Source organism: Microplitis demolitor, chromosome 2, assembly GCF_026212275.2.
Source record: "Microplitis demolitor isolate Queensland-Clemson2020A chromosome 2, iyMicDemo2.1a, whole genome shotgun sequence".
Lineage (NCBI taxonomy): Eukaryota > Metazoa > Arthropoda > Insecta > Hymenoptera > Braconidae > Microplitis > Microplitis demolitor.
Genome location: NC_068546.1, coordinates 24309261 through 24332397, shown reverse-complemented (window position 1 = coordinate 24332397; position 23137 = coordinate 24309261). Strand labels below are relative to the sequence as shown.

The window sequence follows — 23137 nt, the reverse complement described above, 5'->3', positions numbered from 1 at the left end:
ATAATAATTACAATACAATACAGTGGTCCATATATTTAATTGCACTAATGTATAAATTTATAGTTTATGTACCACAAATTGTGTCAAGAGTCCTAAAGTTTTTTTTTCTTCAGACATTCTCTGACAATACCTCCTACTTTTTAAAAATTATTCAATGACAACTTACAATTGTCATCAATTTGGAGTCAAGTAAAATTTAGTTAAATTTTATACCAATTTTCTAATTCAAAATTTCAAATGTTTCCCGCCAAAATTTATTTACTCAAATTCACTGAATATTAAAAAAAAGTGAGAGGTATTAAGTGAGGATGTCCTTAAACTCTAAAATAATGGGTATTAAATAATGATTAATTAAAACTAATTAGATATGTATAATTATTTACATCCGATTATAAATATCCATCTCTACAAACACATAATTTACAATCATTATTCGGCGTTTAAAATCTATTAGGTAAATAAATTTATTACAATAATATATTATATGGAAATAGATTTAAATCTTTTAGATAAGAATATAATTTAATATTTGATTTTAAATTTAATTATTTGAATTGGTCTCATCGCGAGCTCGATTATTTAAAGCTATATAAAATCTTCTTTATTTTAGGCATTCATTACTCATTACATTACATATCAATTTTAAATACACCCTCGCTAATTTATTTATATTAAATAAATTAAACTCAATATATAAATTGACTGTGTGACATTTGTGTGACGTTTAGCGGAATATTCGTTGTATTTTTTTAAATAATTTTATGTGTTTTACACAGTATTTATACTAAAAGTAATTATACTACGTCCATAATTATTTTCCTCAAAATTAATTCAAATATTTTATTATTTTTTTTTTCGAAAAAAAAATTCAAATTTTCAGTAAAAAAAATTGACTAATAAAACCAATTTTCTAAATAATAATTATAGTAATGAACATAAATCAAGTTAATTACGTCCAAAATCAAAACTCTATAACTTCCCGAATTTTTTAAAATTTTAAATTTTTTAGCGGGAAATTTAAAAAAAAAATACAAAGTGGATAAAATAAAAAGTGATCAGTTACGATAAAGTTAAAGTAAATCATGAATGAAATATAATCCGAATATATATATCAAGTTAAGCATGTATATGTGTATATATATAAATATGTACGTGTTTTGTATGTATTGTATATTATGATAAGAGTTAAGGTTGCGATATTGATTTGGTCAGGTAGGTCTTTAAGTCCGCATTGTTGTTACTCGATGTTACTACACCTAATATATATATATACATTTATATATATATATATGTATATATATATATATATATATATATATATATATATATATATATATATATATATATATTGACAAAAAATAGAAACATGTAATGTATTATAGAGGTAAGAGGGCACGAGGGATTACAACAAAGTGGCTCAAGGTACAGTACAATTACAATTAAACTACTCTATTACTTATACTTGACATCGACCATACATGTTTCTATATACTTCTGGAAAATCTTTATTAATTTTCAGCTTCACAACTTCAATTATCATATTCTTCTTTTAATTATTTATTATAGTTCGTTTTCATTTATAAAATATTATATTTTTAAATTTAAAAATAAATTTCATTTAATATTGTCGCGTGTTCGCGGATGATTATTATTTTTTTTAATGAGATCATATATCTTTAATTATTTGATACCTTAATGTTTTTTTTTAAAAATTAACTTTACATTAATTATTATTATTATTATTAATATTATTATTATTAGATAATTATTTATTTAAAATTGACATCGTTAATTGTTCTGAATGTTTTACCCTATTTTTTACGTTGCACTTAATAAGTTTACAACTTTATTTATAATTTATGTTATTAAGTGTAAAGACGAAATTACGCATTACTTAGTAATGAAAAGTTTAACCGTTTACTTTTTGTTGTCAAGAGTATGAGTTATTAAATTTAAAGCACTAGAGCCATTAGTCGTATTAAAGTAATAAAACTATCGAGTAGTGAATAATTTAAAAATAAAATTACAGTAATGATTTTTATGTTGTTTGTTTTTTATCAACATTAAGGTATCGGTAGTATAAAAAAGTGGATATTACACGAGGAGCTCCTTTAGGGAGTGGTCCTCGTCAAGCAAATCCTACAAATAATCATCCAGCCGATTATTTTTCTCATCTGGTGGACTGGGCTCACTTACGCTGAGTATTGGCAAACCAAAGTGTTGGATTTCGACGCTGGAAACAGACGTTTGTCTTGACTGATCGCTATCTGATGACGGGTGATAAACGGCAGGGTTCCCGTTGCTTGTTGATGGCTTGTAGGGGAGATGATGGTGGTGATGGTGGTGATGATGTGGTTGAGATGAACGAGGGAAGTCTGGCTCACATGATCTTCTGTAATATCTTTTTTTTTTTTTTAATGATTATTCATTTTATTATAAAATAAAAAAGTTCTTGTGATAAATGATAACAGTTAATAGGCATGATAAGTATACGTTTAAATTCACCTGTCGTCAATGGAAGATGGTTGTCTGATAGGACATCTAACGTACTCGTGACTTCCGCTTATTCGCCAACCACTGAATCGTCTTATTATTAAAGATGGGGAAGGTATAGCTGTTATCGTGTTTGATGAAATTAATTCCCTAAAAAAAAAGAAATTTATTTTATGAATATAAATAATAGATTTGAAAATTTTTTTATACACAGAAATAAAAACAGAAATTTTCTTAAGACTAGAAAAAATTTCTTAAGGCAAATAAAAATTTTTTGACATCAAATTTTTTTATAAAAAATTACAATATATTTTTTTTAAATAAATAAAAATTTAAATGAGGAATTAATAATTTTTAATCAATTCATTGATAAGATGATTTTACCGGAAATAGATAAAACCGCAATTAATATTTTTATATATTTGTAGATAAAAATTTTCTTACTGTCATTTTATAAATAAAAATAATTAATCAAAATGTTGAGCTTTGTTTTAAATTTCTGATAGCAAAAATCGATACCTCATATTTTATGACCGTATAAAAATGTGCTTTTAAATGTCACAGATTTAAATTCAGTCTACACTTGAACTTGTACTCAACGTTTTTTTTACCAATTGACCTCCCAAAGGGCCGACAGTAAAAAAAAATACATTAAAGAGCAATGTAATTCCCTCCCTATCTACAAAAAATTTAATATATATCTCTCCTTACAATAATAAATCACAACAATAAAGATGATAATAAACATCATTAAATTTATTTCTAGTCTCCTTTTTATTCTTCTTTTATCTTCACTTTATTCCGCCCAAGTGGAAATACTCAGCAATAAACTTAAAAGTTTACGGGTATGAAAGTTCGTTAATTTAATTTCTGTATAATTAATGCCTAGAAAACTTTTTATAAAAACTACAGACAATTATTTAAACAAAAGTTTTATAAATTTGAATAATAAAATAACAAATACCTGGATGAATTTTGCTGCTGCTGAGACAATGATTCAGTGACAGAACCACCCGGCGTATTTTCCCTCAGTAGCCGAGTGTCTGAATAATTAATTATTTTTTTTGATTGAAAATCATCAGTCTTGTCGTCTTGTTCGTCTTGATTTGTTTCGGTTGTTGTTGTTATTGTTGTCGTCATCGTCAACGGCAGAAATGTTTCGCGATCCGTTTCGTTGCCGTCATCCTGAGACGGAATTGAATTTCTGTTGCATCTTTCCTCATCATCGTTATCGTTATCATTATCATTATCATTGTCATCATCATTGTCGTTGTCTTGATGATTTGATGATTCAGTGACCAGGGGTAGATTATCTGCACTGCGTACTTTGCGACATAATCGTGAAGTTGAACCATGACGGCGCAGAAATTCCTGTAAAATTTTATAGAAAATTTATTTTTTTTTTTTTTTTTTTTTGGTGAATTTTTGATTACATATTTATTTGAATATTTTTTGACGGTCTGTTTGCTGGTTTTTAAATTACGCGAGGTAGATTTAGTTAAGACGAAATAAATGTGAGCCACAAAATGTACAGCTCTAGTATATTCTGAATATTGATCTCCGCTCTTGTATAATATCTATTACGTTTCGCTATAAATTAACATGAACCTTGCCATTAGCTTTTATAGACTATATTGTAATAAGTAATTTAAATAATTGCTATAATGTATATAAAAAATAATATATAATACTTTTTTTTTTTATGTGAAAAATCAGGATAATTTATTTTTAAAAATAAATCGCCGGTAAAATTGTTAAATTATTTTTTTTATTTGCGATTTACATGCAAACTGTTATATACATTTATATATATGAGGAAATTTTGTAGCAGATAAAAAAAAATTTGTTTATTTTTTATTTAAATTATTTAATTAATTAAATTTATTTCTGCTTTTGTTAATGATAAATTTTTTTAGTTTTTTTGAATATTGATAAAAAAAATTAATTAGCGGGGCAGGCTGTTAAATTACAGGGTAATTTTGATTTATTATTCAGACTCAAAGGTCGTGGGTTCGAGTCCTGGCTTCAGTGTTTCAAAAATAATAAAAATTTGAAAGGGAGTTTAAAATAAATTGGCGGTAATTTTAAAATCATTATTTTTTTTTTTAGTTGCGATTTACATGCGAGCTTATATAAATAATATATAAATTTATATATATGAGGAAATTTTTTTTTAAGGGGAAAGTTTGTAGCAGACATTAAAAAAATGTATTAATTTTTAATTAAAATTAATTAATAAAATTTATTTCTGCTCTTATTGGAAAAATTTTGTAGTTTAATAGGTTATTAAATTAAAGAGTAATTTCAATTTTTTATTGAGACTCAAAGGTCGTGAGTTCGAGTCTCGGCTGAAGTATTTAAAAAAAAAAATTGAAGTTTGCGTTAAAAATTTATTCGGCGTTTTTGTAAAGGATTTGTTTTAAAAAATGAATAGAAAAAAAATATTTGTCAATCTAATATTTAAAAGTTTGAGGTAGTCGAGTATCAAACAAACGCAATGTCTGATCCGGACAATATTTTATTGCTTGTAACTCGGGAAATATCGAATCTATCAATTTGTATCAGAGGCCCGTTTTTTTGCGGGCTATAAAATTCTCTATGGAGTCGTTATTCAAATTTTTTATGTAACTCGTGAGTTTAGTGGTGAGTTATTTTATCGGTGAGAATAAAAAATAGACTATAAATTTTCTCTACAACTCACAAACTGGAGTTTAGATTCGACCCGAGCTTAAGAAAAATTTAATGCCTCTGCTCTTGTTGTTGATAAGGTAAAATATTTTCGCAGTGAAAAATAATAAGAAAAAAAATGAAAATTTCATCTCGGAAATTCATGAAATTCTCAGCAGTTTTACAATTTTACTCAAAAGAACGTAGAAATTTATTTCACAAAAATATTTTATTAAAAACTGAATTATTTTCTACTCTAATATTTTATTTTCAAACTTTAAATTTAAAAAATTCTTTTTATTATTTCTGATAATTCTTTTCATTTAAATTGATACCGAGTCCTTCATATCTTTTGCTTTATAGGATTCCATTAAACGAATTTTAAAAAAAATTATACTTCCAAGGATTTAAATGCTCATTCACTAGAATAAAAAAATAAAACATTTTAATAATAATTGAAACTAAAAAGAGTAAAAAAAAAAAAACAATTCATTAGACAATATGACTCACCTGGGATAAAAATCCAGCAACGTCGATTGCACTGTTAACTCGAGGTCTCGAGGATCTGGGCCAACCCTGGCTGCCACCTCCTGCGGCACCTCCACCCCCGGCAGCGCTGTCCAGGGAATCCACACGATGGTTCGACCAGTGCAAATGCTGCAAATTGTTCATCAGCTCATACACACGTCACTCGAAATTTATCATATCTATTGTCTCCTTTTCACCTTCTCTCCATTTTATATATTTTTTTTATATTTATATTTATCATGTTTTAATTAAAAATTTATTTATTTTCATGTTCGCACACTTGAAATTATTCAGAACATGACTATTCCTTCAAATCCTCATGTCACGTCCGTATAATCCGTCAAATTATTGCCGCTTTTATATTTATCGATTTATCTAAACTCATATAAATAAATATATATATATATATATATATATATATATATATATATATATATATATATATATATATGTAATAATAATAAAAATAAAATGAAATTGATTTATTTTACATTAAAAGGTATCACTATATTTTTATATAATAACATATATTATATGACATATATATAAAAACTGTCATACAATGGAAAATATAAAGATTAAAGTGATAATTTTTTCCCCTAAAATGTATTTTATATATATATATATATATATATATATATATATATATATATATATATATATATATATATATATATATATTTATTATCAAACATAACATTTTAGATAGTCATAAATTTTATTTGATAAGATTATTTTTGAATGTCACTAAAATTTGAACTCTGTAAGATTTAATTGAATTTATGTAATTAAGTATTTGACTGGATAAATATTCTAATAAAAAAAATTTTAAATTTATTAATAAATAAATTTTGAAAACCAAGCAATTAAATCGTGAGACGTCAATAAAAAAATACAGTTGATATCACAAAGAATTGTTTGAAATTCTAAGCGTGATAAAAAATTCTATTTACTCAGTGTTATATACTTTTTAGGTATTCCCATATATGTATCGGATACATAATGGATGTGCCTGTGCGAGAAAAAATCGTGAGTAGACAAGTGATATTGCAGTAAATTATTTACATATATATGTAAGTGCGAGTGCTGTATTTGCTTTACAAAAAATTATTTAAAAAATTTTATCTTTTTATTTATTTCTTGTTTTTGTATGTTTAAAAAAAATTAATTAAATAAAATGGAATTAATTTTAAAAAAAGTTCAAGTAGGTTTTAAATATTGTGTGAAAAGTTTTGTCAATTTAAATTGAAATTTTAAAAATGAACGCATAACTTTTAAAAAACAATTTAACTAACAGTAATTGTTTTAAATCTGTCTTAAGATAATACTTTTTTTTGGTCCTGTCTCAAGATGAGATTGTCCCCTTTTAAAGTTTTATCCCTAAATGAAGCCATTAAACTAAGAATGGATATAAAAAAGTCTATTTATAGATTCAATTATTATTATTGATCAATATAAAGTTTGAATGTAAATATATATATATATATATATATATATATATATATATATATATATATAATATGTATAAAGTGTCGGAATATTCAGCTCGTTAGTTTCATTCAAAGCGTAGGTAAATTTATTCTTTTCAGCTTCGATTAATTTATGCAAAACTTTATTTATATGAGAGAAAATTGACAGCAAAAAATCTAGATGCAAAGATAAAGGGTTTAGACCCTTTGAGAAACTTTGAAACTTTGTAAAATCAGATTCAAAGTAACCAAGGTAAAGAAATTGTGGTGAGCCAAGTTATGCGTCATTTAATTGTAAATTTAATTTACAAAATAATAATTTAAATTAACATCTTTAAGTTCTGTGTAATTTAAATTAATAATTTTCGTAACTAACAATAATAATTTAAGTTGACATTTAAATAATAAATCCAAATTTGCAAGAAGTAATAAAAATTTTGGTAATTATTTAAATTAGTCTTTCACTTATGGTAAAAAATCAGGAGTATTTTTTTCCAGGTCTCAAGAATTGTTCTTTTGAAAAATTTATAAAAACAAATTTACATTTTTTTTTTTTTTTATAAATTTTCGGTGGTAGAAAAAAATTTTGAATTTATTTAAAATTTTTATAATCAAAATAATGACAATATTTTTGATTTTTTTTTATGGGTTTTAAAATATAAAATTTTTTGAATTTTTGTAACCGAAAATAAGACCGTAAATTTAAGAATAATTACAAAAATTTTTTCTGAAAAATATTTTGAATTTTGAGTAAAAATAAAAAATATTTGAGTGAATAATAAAATCTATAAAGCTGTGTATAAAAAAGTAGAAATCAGCAAAAAAGTGTTTCAAAAAAAAAAGTAAATTGTATGGTAATGATATACAAAAACAATAAACAGTAAAACATATGATTATTTATGTCGCAAGTGAAAATAAATAAGTCAAATTAATACATAAACGGCTGTATTAATTATTTAATTAATTAATACCGATGGTCACGCGATGTCCACCCTGTGTAGTAGAGCAAATTGGCAGCCGCAATCACGAGGCTCACGAGTTCTTCTCTGATAATGAAAGCACTGCTCCAAAACTCCGCAGCCCCCTCCCCCACACTGCATCACCATATCCGATAATGTAGTCAAAACCTTTTGTTTTTTTTTTTTTTATTTTTTTCAACCACCATCACATTTTAATATTTTTCAATTTTTTAAATTTTCATTTTAATTTCAAATTTTTTTTTCGTCGATTGGATGAAGAGGTCGGCGACGATTTAAGCGAAAAAAAAATAGTGAAAAATGTAATTTAGTTTGAATTTTAATGAATTTTTTTATTAATTAGAAAAGATTAATTTTACTAATTATTGATTTTTTTAATTTTGATCTACAAGTGTAAGCAGATGTTGCTAACAAGGCTCTACTATATATATAAAGTACTTAGAAAATTTTTTTTTATCGCTCGTTAAATATATAACGCGTCAATAGATTTATCGATTTAGAGTGATATTATTGCTATTGTTATTATCGTGTACTATCGAGTGTGTGAAGTAGTTTGACTACATATATGTGTATATATTAAGGGTGCGCAAATAATTCGGACGTATGCTAATTGTATCAAATAAAATATTAATAAATTTGAATTATTAAATTTTGGATTGAACATATTCGAGTTGATCTGCAGATAAATAATGATTTACACACCCGAATATATATTTGATATATTATACATATATATAGAGAGAGAAAATTTGTATAAAGTTTAAAGCACTACAGCTTTTAATTACATAGTTAAGTAATTTAACAATTTAATTAAATAAAATTAAAACTTATCTACTAGATCGTGTACTTGTTAAATTAAAATTAGTCAATTGTTTTTTTAAATCGCTCAGTAAAAGTGAATTGGTGGAAATTAGGATATTCGCTATTTGTTGAATTTTGTTAATTTACTGGTGGAGATTAATAATTTTATACGGAGAGAAAAATTTTATGATAACAATTAAAAGTATTTGCAAAAAAATTATTGTTACGATGAATCGGTCATTTGTCATTACAAAACGGCTATTTAATTTAACAATATCTGTGTCTTAATTTAATAGTCCGTAGTATCAATGGAAATACTGATATATGTTAATTTCATAATAAGAACTCATATATTTTATTAGAGAATACGACAACTAGCTCTTGTGACCATACACTAGTTTTTGCTAAAAATCGGCAGCTGTTTTGTTATCGTAAAGATTTGTGTCGCTAATTGACGATCCGATTGATTGCGATGGCGCACCGAGATCGCGGAGCCTTCGCGATTGCGCACACAACGGGCTGACTGTCTAAAATCCCATGTTACAGTGATCTCAAGAGCCGAGGCAAGACTTTATTTAAAGTTCAATCTTATTATAATTTATAAAATTCCTTTAAAATGGATGAGTGGCGGGAAACTAAATTGTCTGAGTGGAATTTGGGAAAAGTCGATCAATCAATAAAATTTTATTTTTATCAAGTTCTTGTTCATTAAAGTTTGTGATCATTCTTTATTTACAATATTTTTATTTTTTTTTTTCATTAATCAAATACTATCCTTAGGATGGTCTTATGATAAATCTTTCGATTAGCTGTTGTGGTGATATTGTATTGTCATTTTACCGATTTGCAGTGAGGGAAATTTGAATAGATAAAATGGCCATGCAGTCCATCATAAAAAAATATGTCTACATTAAGTATCCCTAGAATGACGATATGTCCAGTCATTCTAAATTAAATTTTTCTCTCCGTGTAATAATAAATTGATCGCTTTGATAAAATGAATTGTTATTTTATAACGAACATCGTCATTTAAATATAAAATAAAAGTTTAGATGGCTTGAGGCAATTAAAAATAAAAAACAGAAAGATGTGACTATGAAGATTGAATAAACATTGAAATGTATGAAGAAAAACAGAGATTATTTACTCGGAAAAATAAATATTTATATAGAGAATATGAATTTTATGGAACTGAATATCAGATATTTTTTATTTCTTTACAGAAATTATTAATTTTATGAATTAAAATCGAAAGCGCGTATAAAAACAGTGGCTGTTAACTACAAAATGTAACAGAATATTTTTATAAATGTAGGGGAGCCTGGGGCACGAAGGCCCCCCTGGGGCATAAAGGCCCTCTTCAAAAATTAGGTAAAATTTTTTTTTTTTATTTTCCGTCAAAGTATGACCTTCATAATGTTTTTAGTATATTTTAAGTCAATACGTGATATGAGGGGCAAAACGGACAACTCGAAAAAAAAATTATAAAGAAAAAATTATTTTTTTTTTATTTTCCGTCAAGTTAATTTTTTTGTGACAATTTTTTTTTTTTAATGGTCCATTTTACCTCATACATCACATACTGGCCTAAAACGTCATAAAAACATTATAAAGGTCATAACTTAACGGGAAATAAAAAAAAAATTTTTGTTGATAATTTTTTGGAGAGGAGGCCTTCGTGCCCCAGAAAAAAAACAAATTTTTTTTTCGATTTTTTGCAAAATTTCTACTTATTCTTTCGATATCGACGGAAAATAAATGAATTTTATGGTTAAAAGCCACAAAAAGAAAAAACCGGCTTAAGGGGGCCTTCGTGCCCCAGGCTCCCCTATATATATATATATATATAAGGGGGTTTTCTTTCTTACCTGTGAACAGGCATGTTGTGAAGAATGTTGTGTGCAAGTCGTATTACTTGGAGCGCAAACCGCCCCTGTGCCGGGAACTTTTAGCTGCTCTTTGTAATCAGGCTGATAAGGAAGCAACATGCGTATTTTACCCCACCGGTTGAAAAAAAGCGCTATCGCACCGGCCCAAACTATCAGTACCATCACGACTATTCCTACCTCGACCCCACGTACCTGGGTTGTAAAACAGATCAATAAAAAACAGATTAAATTGACGCTATTACATAATTTTAAGGTGTACATTTCAACAAGTCGTAAAATGTTAGCTGATACTATCAAAGTTCCTTCGTATGTCACATAAATTTTCACCTTAATTCTAATATGGAAATTAAATTATACAGCAGCTTGTTTCTTATCACAAATACATTGAATTATTTTATTAAATATTTTACATAAAAAAAATTTTTCTTAGCACAAGAAAGTTTTCATTTTCAATTCATGATGCGAAAAATTTCTTTGGGCTAAGAAATTATTTTTTTCTCTTTACAAGTCGAATGATATTCATGCTGGTAAACTTCGAGTACTGAAATTGGTTGTTTGTCAGTTTTCAGTCAGTGATCTATCGGTCATCTTGGAAAGTCTGTGGAAAACCTGTTAAAAGTGACCAAATTTCGTTAGAATATCGAAATTTTGTTAAAAGTCTATCGGAAGTCTGCCAAAATTTATCGGAATTCAGTCAAAAGTCTATAAAAATTTTGCCAAAAGTCTATAGGAATTCTGTCGATATTCTGTAGAAATTGTCTGAAAACTGTCTAGAAAACTCGTGTTTCAAAAAAAAATTTCACATAACAAAAAATTTCAATTAATAATAATATAACTTTTTTTTTCTTTAGAGTTTGGTGGTTTACTTATCTTTAAATTATTTGTTAATTAATTTTATATAACTTTTCGTAATTAATAATTATAATAATAATATTTGTGATATAATAGATAATCAAATATTTAATCCTCTCTTTGTAAAATAATTAATTTTCCAACTCCAGAATTACTTTTTCATTTGAATCTGCAGTAAAAAATTTAAATAACAAATTTTAGATAAACTAGAAGATTAAATAATTGACTGAATATTTAACAGAGAAGCGATAGAACGCGATCTTGAAAGTGTTCTAATATGGACACTCGTGAACATTGATCGTATTAGTGGTACTAAGTATAATGTAATAATTAATAATCAATTATTGAATTACTTGTATGTGTGCTTGATGGGGATTATTGGACGATGATGGTGGCGGAGGTATTGGAGGCCCTCCCGTAACGCTGGCATCCTGCTGTGGAGATGTACGTGGTGGCTCTGTTGAACATAAAAAGTTAAGTATAATTTTAATCTTAATTACATTAGGGTGGATTATTATTCAAGGACATGCTTATGGTAATTTTAACTGAGTAATTATGTAAATCTCCATTGATTTTCGTTTAATTCGTTAATTTATTTGAAAGTACACGATAAAATTATTCAACAGATTTTTTTATTTTAATTAAATAAATTAGTCGAATTATTACGAGTCCATTAATTATTAAAATTTTCAATTTCCGATTTTACATTTTTATATCTATTACTAAAAATCTTTACACTTTTCGCAATTATTGGTCTCGAAATAATTTTGTTCTTTTTTTTTTAATAAAAAAAAACTTTTGCTAAAAAAAAATAAAGTAAAATTAATTTTTTCTTTAAATTCTATTTTAAGTTTCTAATTTTTATGAACAAAATTAATTCCTAATTCCGGAGTATGGATTCTGTATAATCGACATGGTCTTGTGGAGAGTCTAGGACTCCAATAATTTATTTTCTCCGGTATTTTACATCGAAAGAGTCTCAGAAATTATGTCGGGTGATAATCAAAAGGTAAAATGAGAAAAAAAATATCCAATGGTTACGGAGCAGATGTCTAAACACATTCCGGACACAAGCTAGACACATGCCAGACATATGGGTCTAGGATTTGTCTAGGACTCTAATAATTTTTGCGATTACAAATTACAGTTTGGAGAATTTTACAAATGTACGAAGTACGCAAGAATTTGTGTAAAAATATTCATTTTATTTTAATTATCATTATTATTATTAATTTAGTCGCAATAATAATTTATTTTTCGTTATTGAGAAGTAATCTAGTTCAAATATTATGTAAAATTTTTTAAGTTATTCTGCAGTTTAAAATTTCTGGAATTTAAAAAATTTTTTGAACTTCAAAATCTTGAGAAATATTTTAAAAAGTTTACCAGTTTATCAGTAAAATAAAATAAAAAAAAATATTAGAATTCACTTAAGTATTTCAAAAACACAAAACAGTTTTTATTTTTATTCCTTAGAAAAATAAATTTAAAAGACTCTCCGTCAATTATGCAGTAGTTTTAACACTTAAAAATAAAAAGCCGTACGTAAATGAAGAGGCGCGAAAGGGCACGACTTGTGCAATAGTTTAAAAAAAAGGCTAAGAAAAAAAAATATAATACATGAGACATATGAAAGTATGATGAGGTAATTATGAATGAATTACCCAGGGTGCGGAAGACAATAGGCCGACTTCTGTACTTTTTTCCGGCCCTCACCGCAGTAATCACCAACTGGTATTGCGTGTCAGCTTGAAGGTCGTTCAGAGTAACTGCATCGCTGTTTCCTGCGACCAACCGCACCATCCTGTAACTAACCGTCATGCCATTGTTATTTTATTCCTTAAAATCTTCTCATCACAATATTTTATATATTTTTTACATATTATTTCATTTTTTTACCCATAACATTTAACTTTCTCGACACACGGAAGCAAATTCATCATAGTGGCAATCAATCATTTTTTTTCTTAACTCTAAGAAAACTTTCTTTGCCTTGTGCCAGACTATTTTATTCATCACTACATAGTTCTATATCTATGACTAATCTATCAGCAGTATTCAATTGCAGCCTTATCTAAATTTTTTAAATTTATGAAAGCTACCCTACGAATATTTTTAAATACACGGAGAAAATTTTTCTTTTTACAAGAAATTTAAAAAATTTTTGTTCCTTGTGACCTAAAAATATCACGTTTGTTTTCAATCAATACTAGTATTGATAACGTGGATTGTTTGTGTTCAAGCAACAAACTAACTCTATAATGAACGCTATCGATGTGTTTGCGGCAGTAGCCGAAGGCTTATGAACACAACTATCATCCAGATGATTACACAAAACATCGCAAACTTCTCCCAGAAAGAGAATGAACTTCAGAGACACCCCACTACTGATTATCTCTATTCTGCGCATGCGCAAGAAAAGGTGGGGGGATTTAGTTCATTGAAGACCCAGAGTGGGAGTTAAAATCGAAAATTACCGAAGTACACTTTCTTGCTGGGAAAATTTTGCATGCAGACTCACATGTGTTTAAATACTTTAATTTTTTCTATTATTAACTCAGTAATTAAAGAAAAAATTATCGATTGATTCGGTATATTTTAAAAATTTTATAAATTTGAATTTTTCCCGCCAAATTTAATAACAAAATTACATGGCTGCTTAACGGCTTTAAACATTAATTGTTTATAATTTTCTCCGTGTAATAGCAGTTGCTAGATCACTCAAAAAAAATTTCAGTATTTACTTTTATAAAACCATCACTCACTAAAATAATTATTTATAATTGTATGATTGTTTCGTAGTTTAATTAAAACGAGATGAAATTGGTATACTATTTTATATGTGCTAAGTTTATCGTGTGAACAATTAATTTGTGCATTTACAGTACATTTAGCTCAAATATATTTTTATATTTTATTTACGCTGACTAATCAACAGTCGATTCTACACAGAAAAAAAAAATTTCTTCGCACAAAAAATTTTTATTCACCCCAAAAAAATTTTCTATTCAATTTATAATGCAAAATATTTCTTACACCAAGAAATACTTTTTTTTTGTGTAGTAAAAAAAAAATTCCGTTATTATAATTACAATTAATTAATTAATATGCATGTTTATTATCATATGTTAGTTGATAAGCGTTTAAATGTCAAAGGGTGATTTGCAAGTCAATTGTTTGAAAGTTTATACGCGCACATACATATATATCGACAGTAGACATTTCCGTACTGTTTAATATTTCTGTTTAAAATCTTAAAAAAAAAAAAATTTAATTAATTGAATGTTGAGCTTCAGTCTATTAATTTAAAATTTAAGATGATAAACATGTAGGACACACGATAGACTTTTTGACAACAAAAATATACCTTTTTTCATAAATATCATCATCATCATCGTACGTCTCGTTGTACGGTTCGTTGTAACTTAAGATGAACGTTTCATTGTAAGTTTCATTGTACGAATAGATCTTACGTTGATCATAATCATCGATGGTTTCATTCCTATACGCCGGCAAAAAAAATTATCTAGTTACTATTTAAATATTCATCAACTATTCATTAATCATCTATTGATTCACACAAACTTCACTACATCTTCAACTAAAAATTAATACTAATGCTATTGATTTTCATTTTTTAAAATAATAAATAAATAAATGAGTGCATGTCTGATGTATTTTAATATTTTAAAATATCAAACCATATATATATTTATTTAATAAATGCTGTTGGATAACAATTAGTCATCGTAATCATGGCAGTCATACTAAAGTACCTTTCACTGCAATTAGTCCTGTGCCGCAGAATAATTAACAATAAGCAGAACCTAAATGTAATTATCCTACATCTCGCATTAAATAAATTAAACTATTATTTAATAATATAAACTACTTGTTAATGTAATTGCTCTAGTCTCGCGTTTTTTTTTTTTTTTTTAAATAATTAATCGCTATTACAAGCTCTTGTAATGAATATATATGATTTATTGTTATTAAATATTTTCAATTTTATATAAATTTATACCTGTCATTTGTGAAATTCCTTTGCCGCAAAACAACCGAAATTTTTATTTAAAGTGCACGCGCATTAATGAGTGTCTTGTTTTCGACATTGATTTATACATAAATATATATAGAAAAAAAAAAGATTTCTTGACTCAAGAAATTTTTTCTCGCCCCATAATTTTTTTTTTTTTTTCAATTAATAATTTTTCGGGGAAGTAAAAAATTTTTTGCGGTAAAAAATCCTTTTTTTGTGTATATTACATATATACATATTTATAAATATGTAGGCATGTGTGTTTAACGGATTGGGAATGTAAATATGGATGTATGTATAAATATGTATGGGTATATATATATATTTATTTATAGAGTATGTAATTCATGCGGAAACGGTTTACGTATAGGCTGTTAAATTTGGTCGTAATAACCATCAAGCCACGCACCTTGCATCTGTTGGTTTGTATGTCACATCGTATTTTTCCACCTGATCTACTTGGCTCGTACTCCAGGATACGCGGACGGATGTCGGACTGAGGAACATGACTGTTACGTTTTCCGGGACGCCTGGCACGCCTGTCATGGAACCTATAAAAAATTTAAATAAATATACAAAATGAGAATGAGAGAGTTAATGTATATATATATATATATTTTGTAAATTTTATCAGATAATGTCAGTCGGAAAATATAAAAAATATAAGATTTGACAAAAATATCTCCCTAGTTTACAAGTTCATCATTATCAGCAAAACTCATATTTATTTATGTACTTGGGTGTTTTGACAACTGGGTAATTTTTCATTGGCAATTGGGTATTTTTGAATTTCATATTTTCACTGATCACCATCTTCTTGTCAGTCATGTTTGTATGTTTAAAAAAAATAAAGAAATTTTATGTAGTTGAGGATATTTTAATGTTTCAAATATTTTTTTAACACCATTATCATTTCTGGGGCAAATTATTTATACTTTTTTTTCAATGGCATACTTTAATTATTTTTACAATCGAGAATTATTTCAAGTTTATAGTATGTGGGTTAAAATGAGGAAAATGTTATTTTAAAAATTCAAATTCATACATTAATTATTTATAATTATCCGTTTTTGATACTAAAAAAAAAAATGAAACTGAATTTGAAATTAAAATTTTCTAATTTAAAATTCTTGAAATATTTAAAATAAAAAATTCAAATTTTGATTTTGTAATTTAATAAAAATCATTCACGAGCTTAAAGTTCCAGCTTTAAATCGTGATATTGTAAATCCATTTTTTTTTATTGATACAATAAATTTTATCTAAAGCCTTTTTCTTTATCGTTTGATAAAACCCGAATTTAAGAGATAAGATTTTAAAAAAAATAAATTGAAGCTTAAATCATAAGCTCCCACATAAATTCAATAAGACTTGAAAATTTTTTAAACCAACAAATCCAAAATTTTTTTTACAGTTAATTATTTTACTCATTTTAAAATATATATATATATATTTATATAATGACGTAGAAGCGCGTTAATAATAAATAGCGAAGTATAAAAAAATAAAATATCTATATTTAGTGATCGACTTTTCTATTTATAACAATATATATATATATTTTTAAATTGCAGTTTATGTTTTCCGAGGTGACGTTGCATTAACAATATCATTTATTAAGCAAGTAAATATTTACCAACAAATCCTACGCCGTAAAGAACAAGCATAGCGGCCCAAAGGACCATACCGCCAGGGAGGTGAAGGCGGCGGACCAGACCTGGACCGCTTGTACTCGCGCACAAAAAATCTGAATTTTTTTTTTTTATAAATATAAACTTTACGCGGTTTCCACATTCAAATTTTGAAATAACATTCGATAAACTTTTATCAAACTTCTCCAAATCACTGTCTCCTCTGTAGCCTTCACTTTTATCAGCACAAACATCAAATAACTTGTTTTCCAATAAATTTCTACCAAAACGCATCTCGCGTGCTGAGTCGCTGTAATTTCTTCATGTTCACATCACAATTTTTATCCATCACTGGCCTCCTGCTCTGAAAAAAACCAAAATTATCATCAATTAGTTAAATATTCAAATCAAAAAGACTTTACTTTATATTGATTAGTTCTATACCAAAAATATATATATATATCTATAGATTAAACAAGGACACGTGTGATGTTTGAATGAAAAATAAATTAATGCCTCTAGCCCCAACGCAAACAAATAACGCGCAAGACCGAAAGCTCAAAGGCCAAAGAACAAAAAAATAGCAGCTTTTTTTTTTATTTTCTCAAATTTGTTATACTACATTCTGATGATTGACGTATTTTATTACTCTCTTTACATGTTACCAGGAAATAATTACATAATTATCTTGATCTTTGTTAGAAATATATAAATGTATGTATATATATTGGAGATCTAAGTTAACGTACACGCACGAGCAACTGAGAACATATAAACCATTATACCCAATGCTCGGCATTAACGTTTGGATAATTGCCAAAATATGTTTGTTTAAAAAAAAAATATTGTCTGAGGTTGTTGACATCCTGGGACAATAGATAATTTTAGATGAACTCGCGTACATCGAGTATGGACGCACGCGTTTTTTTATGTTTTTGTTGTGTTTATAAACAATGATGGAGAATAATTATTGGTTATTGCATTGCAATCGACTTTGTGCATGTAAAGGTTAATTATTGGATAGCCACTCAGGCCTTGAGCTATTAATTGAATCGTATATTTAATTATAACGCTTGGGTAAATTAAATTGTTACATTTCCAATTAACGATTGACGATTCTCAGTTTCGTCATTAAACCAAAATAGCGAGGCTTGGGTACAATATAATGACGATATTAACTTTAATGAGAGGGGAGTCTGTCTTACTGTGTATGCGTATGTACAGTAGGTTTATTAGTTGGTTACATTATATGTTGTCACATAATATTAATAATGTTTAAATTAGGTTGCTTTACACACTAAGTGGGTTTCGTATTCTATACCGCAGATAATAATCAAGTTCATTGTATGAAATTTTAGGTCGATGGGTTTTTAAAGTCTAGTTGATGGCACTTTAAGTTTTTTTTAATTTTTATTGAATTTGGTTCTTACTCTTCGACATTATTATTATTCATTTTATTGTTATTATTATTATTATTATTATTATTATTTAAATTTTTTTATGGGTTCCTGAGTTCAATTCCCGGACTAAACTAATATTATTTTTTCTTAGTTCCTTTCTATTATATATATTGAATTTATTCACAAAAAATATTATTATTATTATTATTATTATTATTATTATTATTATTATTATTATTATTACTATTATTATTATTATTATTATTATTATTATTATTATTATTATTATTATTATTATTATTATTATTATTATTATTATTATTATTATTATTATTATTATTATTATTATTATTATTTTATTATTATAGAATTATAAGATACACTGAAAAAATTTTTGAAGTGAGTGCGAATTTAAATAAAATCCAGATCACTTCAAAATCACTCTGCTGAAGAACAAATTCGCGATTTACTCCTTATGCGGAGTAATTTTGTTTTAAAAACTCAAAAATTTTGAGTAACGAAGTGAATTCAGATTTAAATAAAAACCGTAATCACTCCCAATTTTTTACAGTGTAATTATAATACACTCAGAGAATTTTCGAGTCAAAATTACTCATAAAATTTTTTACTGTAAAGACATGTAGCCAGTAACTAAATTTTTACCATGTTGTTCGTAAAAATTATACTTTATTTACATGCTATCGAGTAGTATATTTTACAATGTACATGAGATGAGAAAAATTTAAATATTTATATGTCTCACAATATCATATTTTTGGGTAATTTTTATTAAACTGCGTATACATTAAAAGTTCAAATTTCAAAATTGTAGATACGAAAACGCATACTACGGAAAAGTCGATTGTTTATAAGGAATTCAAATGGTTTAATATAAATAATGAATTAAAAAGTGAAAATCGAATTTAAATTTTCAAAATGAAGCTAAAAGACAGTACACTGTGAAAAATTCCCATTAAATTTTACTATGGGTGCATTGTAACCCCGGACCATAAAAAAACTGCTACAAAATTTACATGCGTCCCATAGTAAACGGTATGCGCAGACGACACGATTGGGACGTATGCGCATACGTTTACTACACTGTGAAAAATTCCCATTAAATTTTACTATGGGTGTATTGTAACCCCGGACCATAAGAAAACTGATACAAAATTTACATATGCGCATAGGTCCCAATCGTGTCATCTGCGCATACCATTTACTATGGGACACTTGTAAATTTTGTGCCAGTTTTCTTATGGTCCGATATTACAATGCACCCATAGTAAAATTTGTTTGAAATTTTTCTTAGTGTATAAAAAATAAAAAATTTCTTCAATTGTAAGAATTACATAAAATAGCATTGATAAATTAACAAACACAGTAAATCGAAGTGTTTCAATTTAAAACACCTAAGTGCTTAATTCCCATTTAAATACATTGTAGTCACTTTTTCCTGAAGGTTCGCAAGTGTGTAGAAAGTGACTACAATATATTTAAGTGACAATCAGAACACTTAGGTGTTCAAAATTCACACCAAGCATTCGACGCCATATCGACATGGTCTGGGTTCGAATCTCAGTTCAGGCTATCTATAGTTTTGTCAATTTATCTATAAACTGTCTTATTGAGAAGGTTAATAAGTGTAGGTTTCACTATATTTAGAAAAATAACTTGCGTTGACATTATTATTGTTATTATTATTATTTTTTATTATTATTCTTGATAAGATGATTATGAAGAGGAGTAACTTTAGACTCTATTGTTAATAAAACCAGTGTTTTAATTGAATTTTTAAGTCAATATACTTTAGTCATGTGTCTACGCTAAAATTAAACGATAAGATCGATTGTCGTTGCTACTCCCAGCACGGCACACATTTATAAATAGAAATTTTTCTTCAGTATTTCCTCGTGATTTAAGTGTCATCTCTTCACTAATCAGCTCATTAAAAAAAAATAATTATAAATCCCATTTATCTCAAAAAATTTTCAAAATTTCGCGCTTTAAAAAATAAACAAAAAAAACTTAATTCCAAATAAAATAAATCAACGTAACTGTTTTTCAGTAATTGACTAAATAATCAGTTCCCAAATCAATAAACCCGACAATGAACCCTGATTGACAATTTAATAATGGCCAAAATTAAAGACAATTGTTAAATATCATGAAATTAAATGACAGACGTCATTACTATTATTTATTTTTGACCTTTACATAAATATTATTTTTACCACTTATTAAAAAAAAATATAGACCCGAGGGTTGTAAAAAGAGGGTTAAGGGGTCGTGTATAGTACAGCTCATTATCTTTTTTTTTTTTTTTTTACCTCTACAAATATCTTATGGACGTTAAAGTATCATATGAAACACGGATTCGACGTGCCATGACGAATCCTCGTTATTATCTTTGGGGCGTTTTAGTTGCCTAGGCAATCGCACGTGCCAACACTCACTGATACATTTGTACTTTTTTTTGACAAGGGTATAAATGTTTAAAAATGAGGTGATTATTTTTTTTCTACCATATGTGATCCAGTATTTATATATATTTAACACCGGATTATATATGAACTATAATTACCAAGACATTTTTCAAATTATTTTAAAGTCAAAATTTTTTGAAAAATTTTTTAATTGAAGTCTACTTCTGTTATTGTGAATATTTTTAAAAAATAATTGTCTAGTCTGCGTCTGAATTATCTTGTAGTCTGCGGGTTATTTATAACCACATTTAATAATGATAATAATTAATAAAATTAATATTATTAAGTATATATATGTATATATTTTTTTTAATTAAGTCACGATGTGACATGAATCACGTGGCATTGCATTACCGCGGTGTTGCGGTCGATTTCATTGATCGTATGTACTTGTCGCATATAATATATACTGTTGAGTATATGAGAGTTCGACCTCGCATTCATCTCGACGACTACAAAAGCTAACTCCGTAATATATCAGTATACTGCTGATAAAACAAAATTAAATGCTAAAAAATTCAAACTTTAAGTCCAAGTGCAGTTTTGACTCAAAAATTATGATTAAAAAAAAAAAAAAAAAAAAAAAAAAAAAAAAAAAATTAAAATAAACTACAGACTAAGATTTAAATGACAAGTCAGGATATTTAAATGTATACCTTATTTTAAATCCATCAGAAAAATAATTTCTCCCATGACATTTTTTGCGCGAAAAATCTTATCGTGGATAAGATTTTTTTTGGCGCTGAGCACTATTTTATTTATTGTCTTAAATTTATTATATTTATTATTTTAAAATTTATTTAATATTTATTTTTGTCATTAACTACATTGTGTATTTAAAATTTTTCACCACAAAAATTTGTACTGATTATTTTTTAAAAAATGAATTTTTAAAAAAATATCTTTAAGATTTTTTGATCACTTGCGAAATAAAATTTCACTGTTAAAAATTATTGGGAATTTTAAAGTATTTTAGAAGCGCGAAAAAAATGGGCAAGCGGATCTTGTCAATTTGGTGTTAATACAAACGAACAGAACGACAGGAGTGAAGCGCTGACACTGAAAAGCTCGCCGGGGCGTTTACGAAAGCCAACTACGAGTCTACGGCGAACCGGACGACGACGACGGGGTGGAATTGCGGCAGAGATGGGAGGAGGTAAAAGAGAAAAAGGAGGTAGTGGTAGAGGGTTATGAGGTAGAGGTGGCTCAATCGGAGGATGAGGTGAAGCGAGAGCATGAGCAGGAGCTAGAGGAGGTTGACGATAAGCAGGAGCAGGAACAGGAGGGAAAGGAGGATGAGGTGATAGTGTATGTAGAGAAGAGCTTGAAAGCTCGAGAGTGCCCGGGCTGGTCGTCATGCGGAGCCACTCTACTTGTACACTTGTCTACTTACACATACAAAAAAAAAACATTGTTTTCGCAAACTTTTTCGCGTAATTACTTTAGACGTCTTCTATTAGGCTCTCGTATTTTTTTTTTAATTTTTAATTGCCAAATTTATAAGCATTAAAGTTTTTTGGACTTCCCGCCTTTTAAAAATATCCAATAGCTCAACTTTTATGCCCGTAGTAAAATTTTATTAATTAATTGTAGAAATGTTAAGACATTAATTGAAAAAAGGAAAATTTCACCGAGATTTAAATTTTTTTAAATTTAACGAAATTTTGTAAATAAATTTAAGCCTAAAAAATTTGACATTTCGAATTTAATTAACAAATTTTGTTTGACTCCTAACTGATAACAATTAGAAGTAATTTTTTTAAAATCTATATCTCGGGGATATTTTCAATTATCAAAATTTTTTTACAATTGTGAGTCTCGAGGTCATAATTATTTTCAAAAAGAGCGGGGTATTTTCTAAGATTTTTTTTTTAAATTATCACAGTAATGGATATTATTTTTTTG

The 23137-nt window shown here is 27.0% G+C and overlaps 1 protein-coding gene across 3 annotated transcripts; it reads right to left on the bottom strand.

The window, feature by feature from the left end:
- Positions 1–1809: 1809 nt before the first annotated feature.
- LOC103572189 (uncharacterized) lies at positions 1810–22070 on the bottom strand. 3 transcript variants are annotated; one of them, XM_008550670.2, is made up of 11 exons: positions 21889–22070; positions 17352–17710; positions 16125–16266; positions 15701–15718; positions 13341–13486; positions 12030–12133; positions 10804–11016; positions 5671–5817; positions 3458–3864; positions 2506–2643; positions 1810–2401 (listed from the first exon to the last, which is right to left on the bottom strand). In XM_008550670.2, exons 2-11 carry the CDS (start codon positions 17638–17640, stop codon positions 2140–2142), a joined length of 1866 nt encoding a protein of 621 aa, XP_008548892.1. In that variant the 5' UTR covers positions 17641–17710; positions 21889–22070; the 3' UTR covers positions 1810–2139. The 3 variants fall into 3 exon arrangements, with proteins under 3 accessions (XP_008548892.1, XP_008548893.1, XP_008548894.1); XM_008550671.2 differs by lacking the exon at positions 15701–15718; XM_008550672.2 differs by lacking the exon at positions 15701–15718 and having other exon boundaries at positions 13341–13480.
- Between the last annotated feature and the right edge of the window lie 1067 nt (positions 22071–23137).

Coding starts and splice junctions, on each gene's coding strand:
- LOC103572189 (XM_008550670.2), bottom strand. CDS start 17,640: ATGCGTTTTGGTAGAAATTTATTGGAAAACAAGTTATTTGATGTTTGT. Junction 5,818..10,803: donor CACAACATGCCTGTTCACAG/GTAAGAAAGAAA, acceptor AACAATTTGCAG/CATTTGCACTGGTCGAACCA. Junction 3,865..5,670: donor TTGCTGGATTTTTATCCCAG/GTGAGTCATATT, acceptor AAAATTTTACAG/GAATTTCTGCGCCGTCATGG.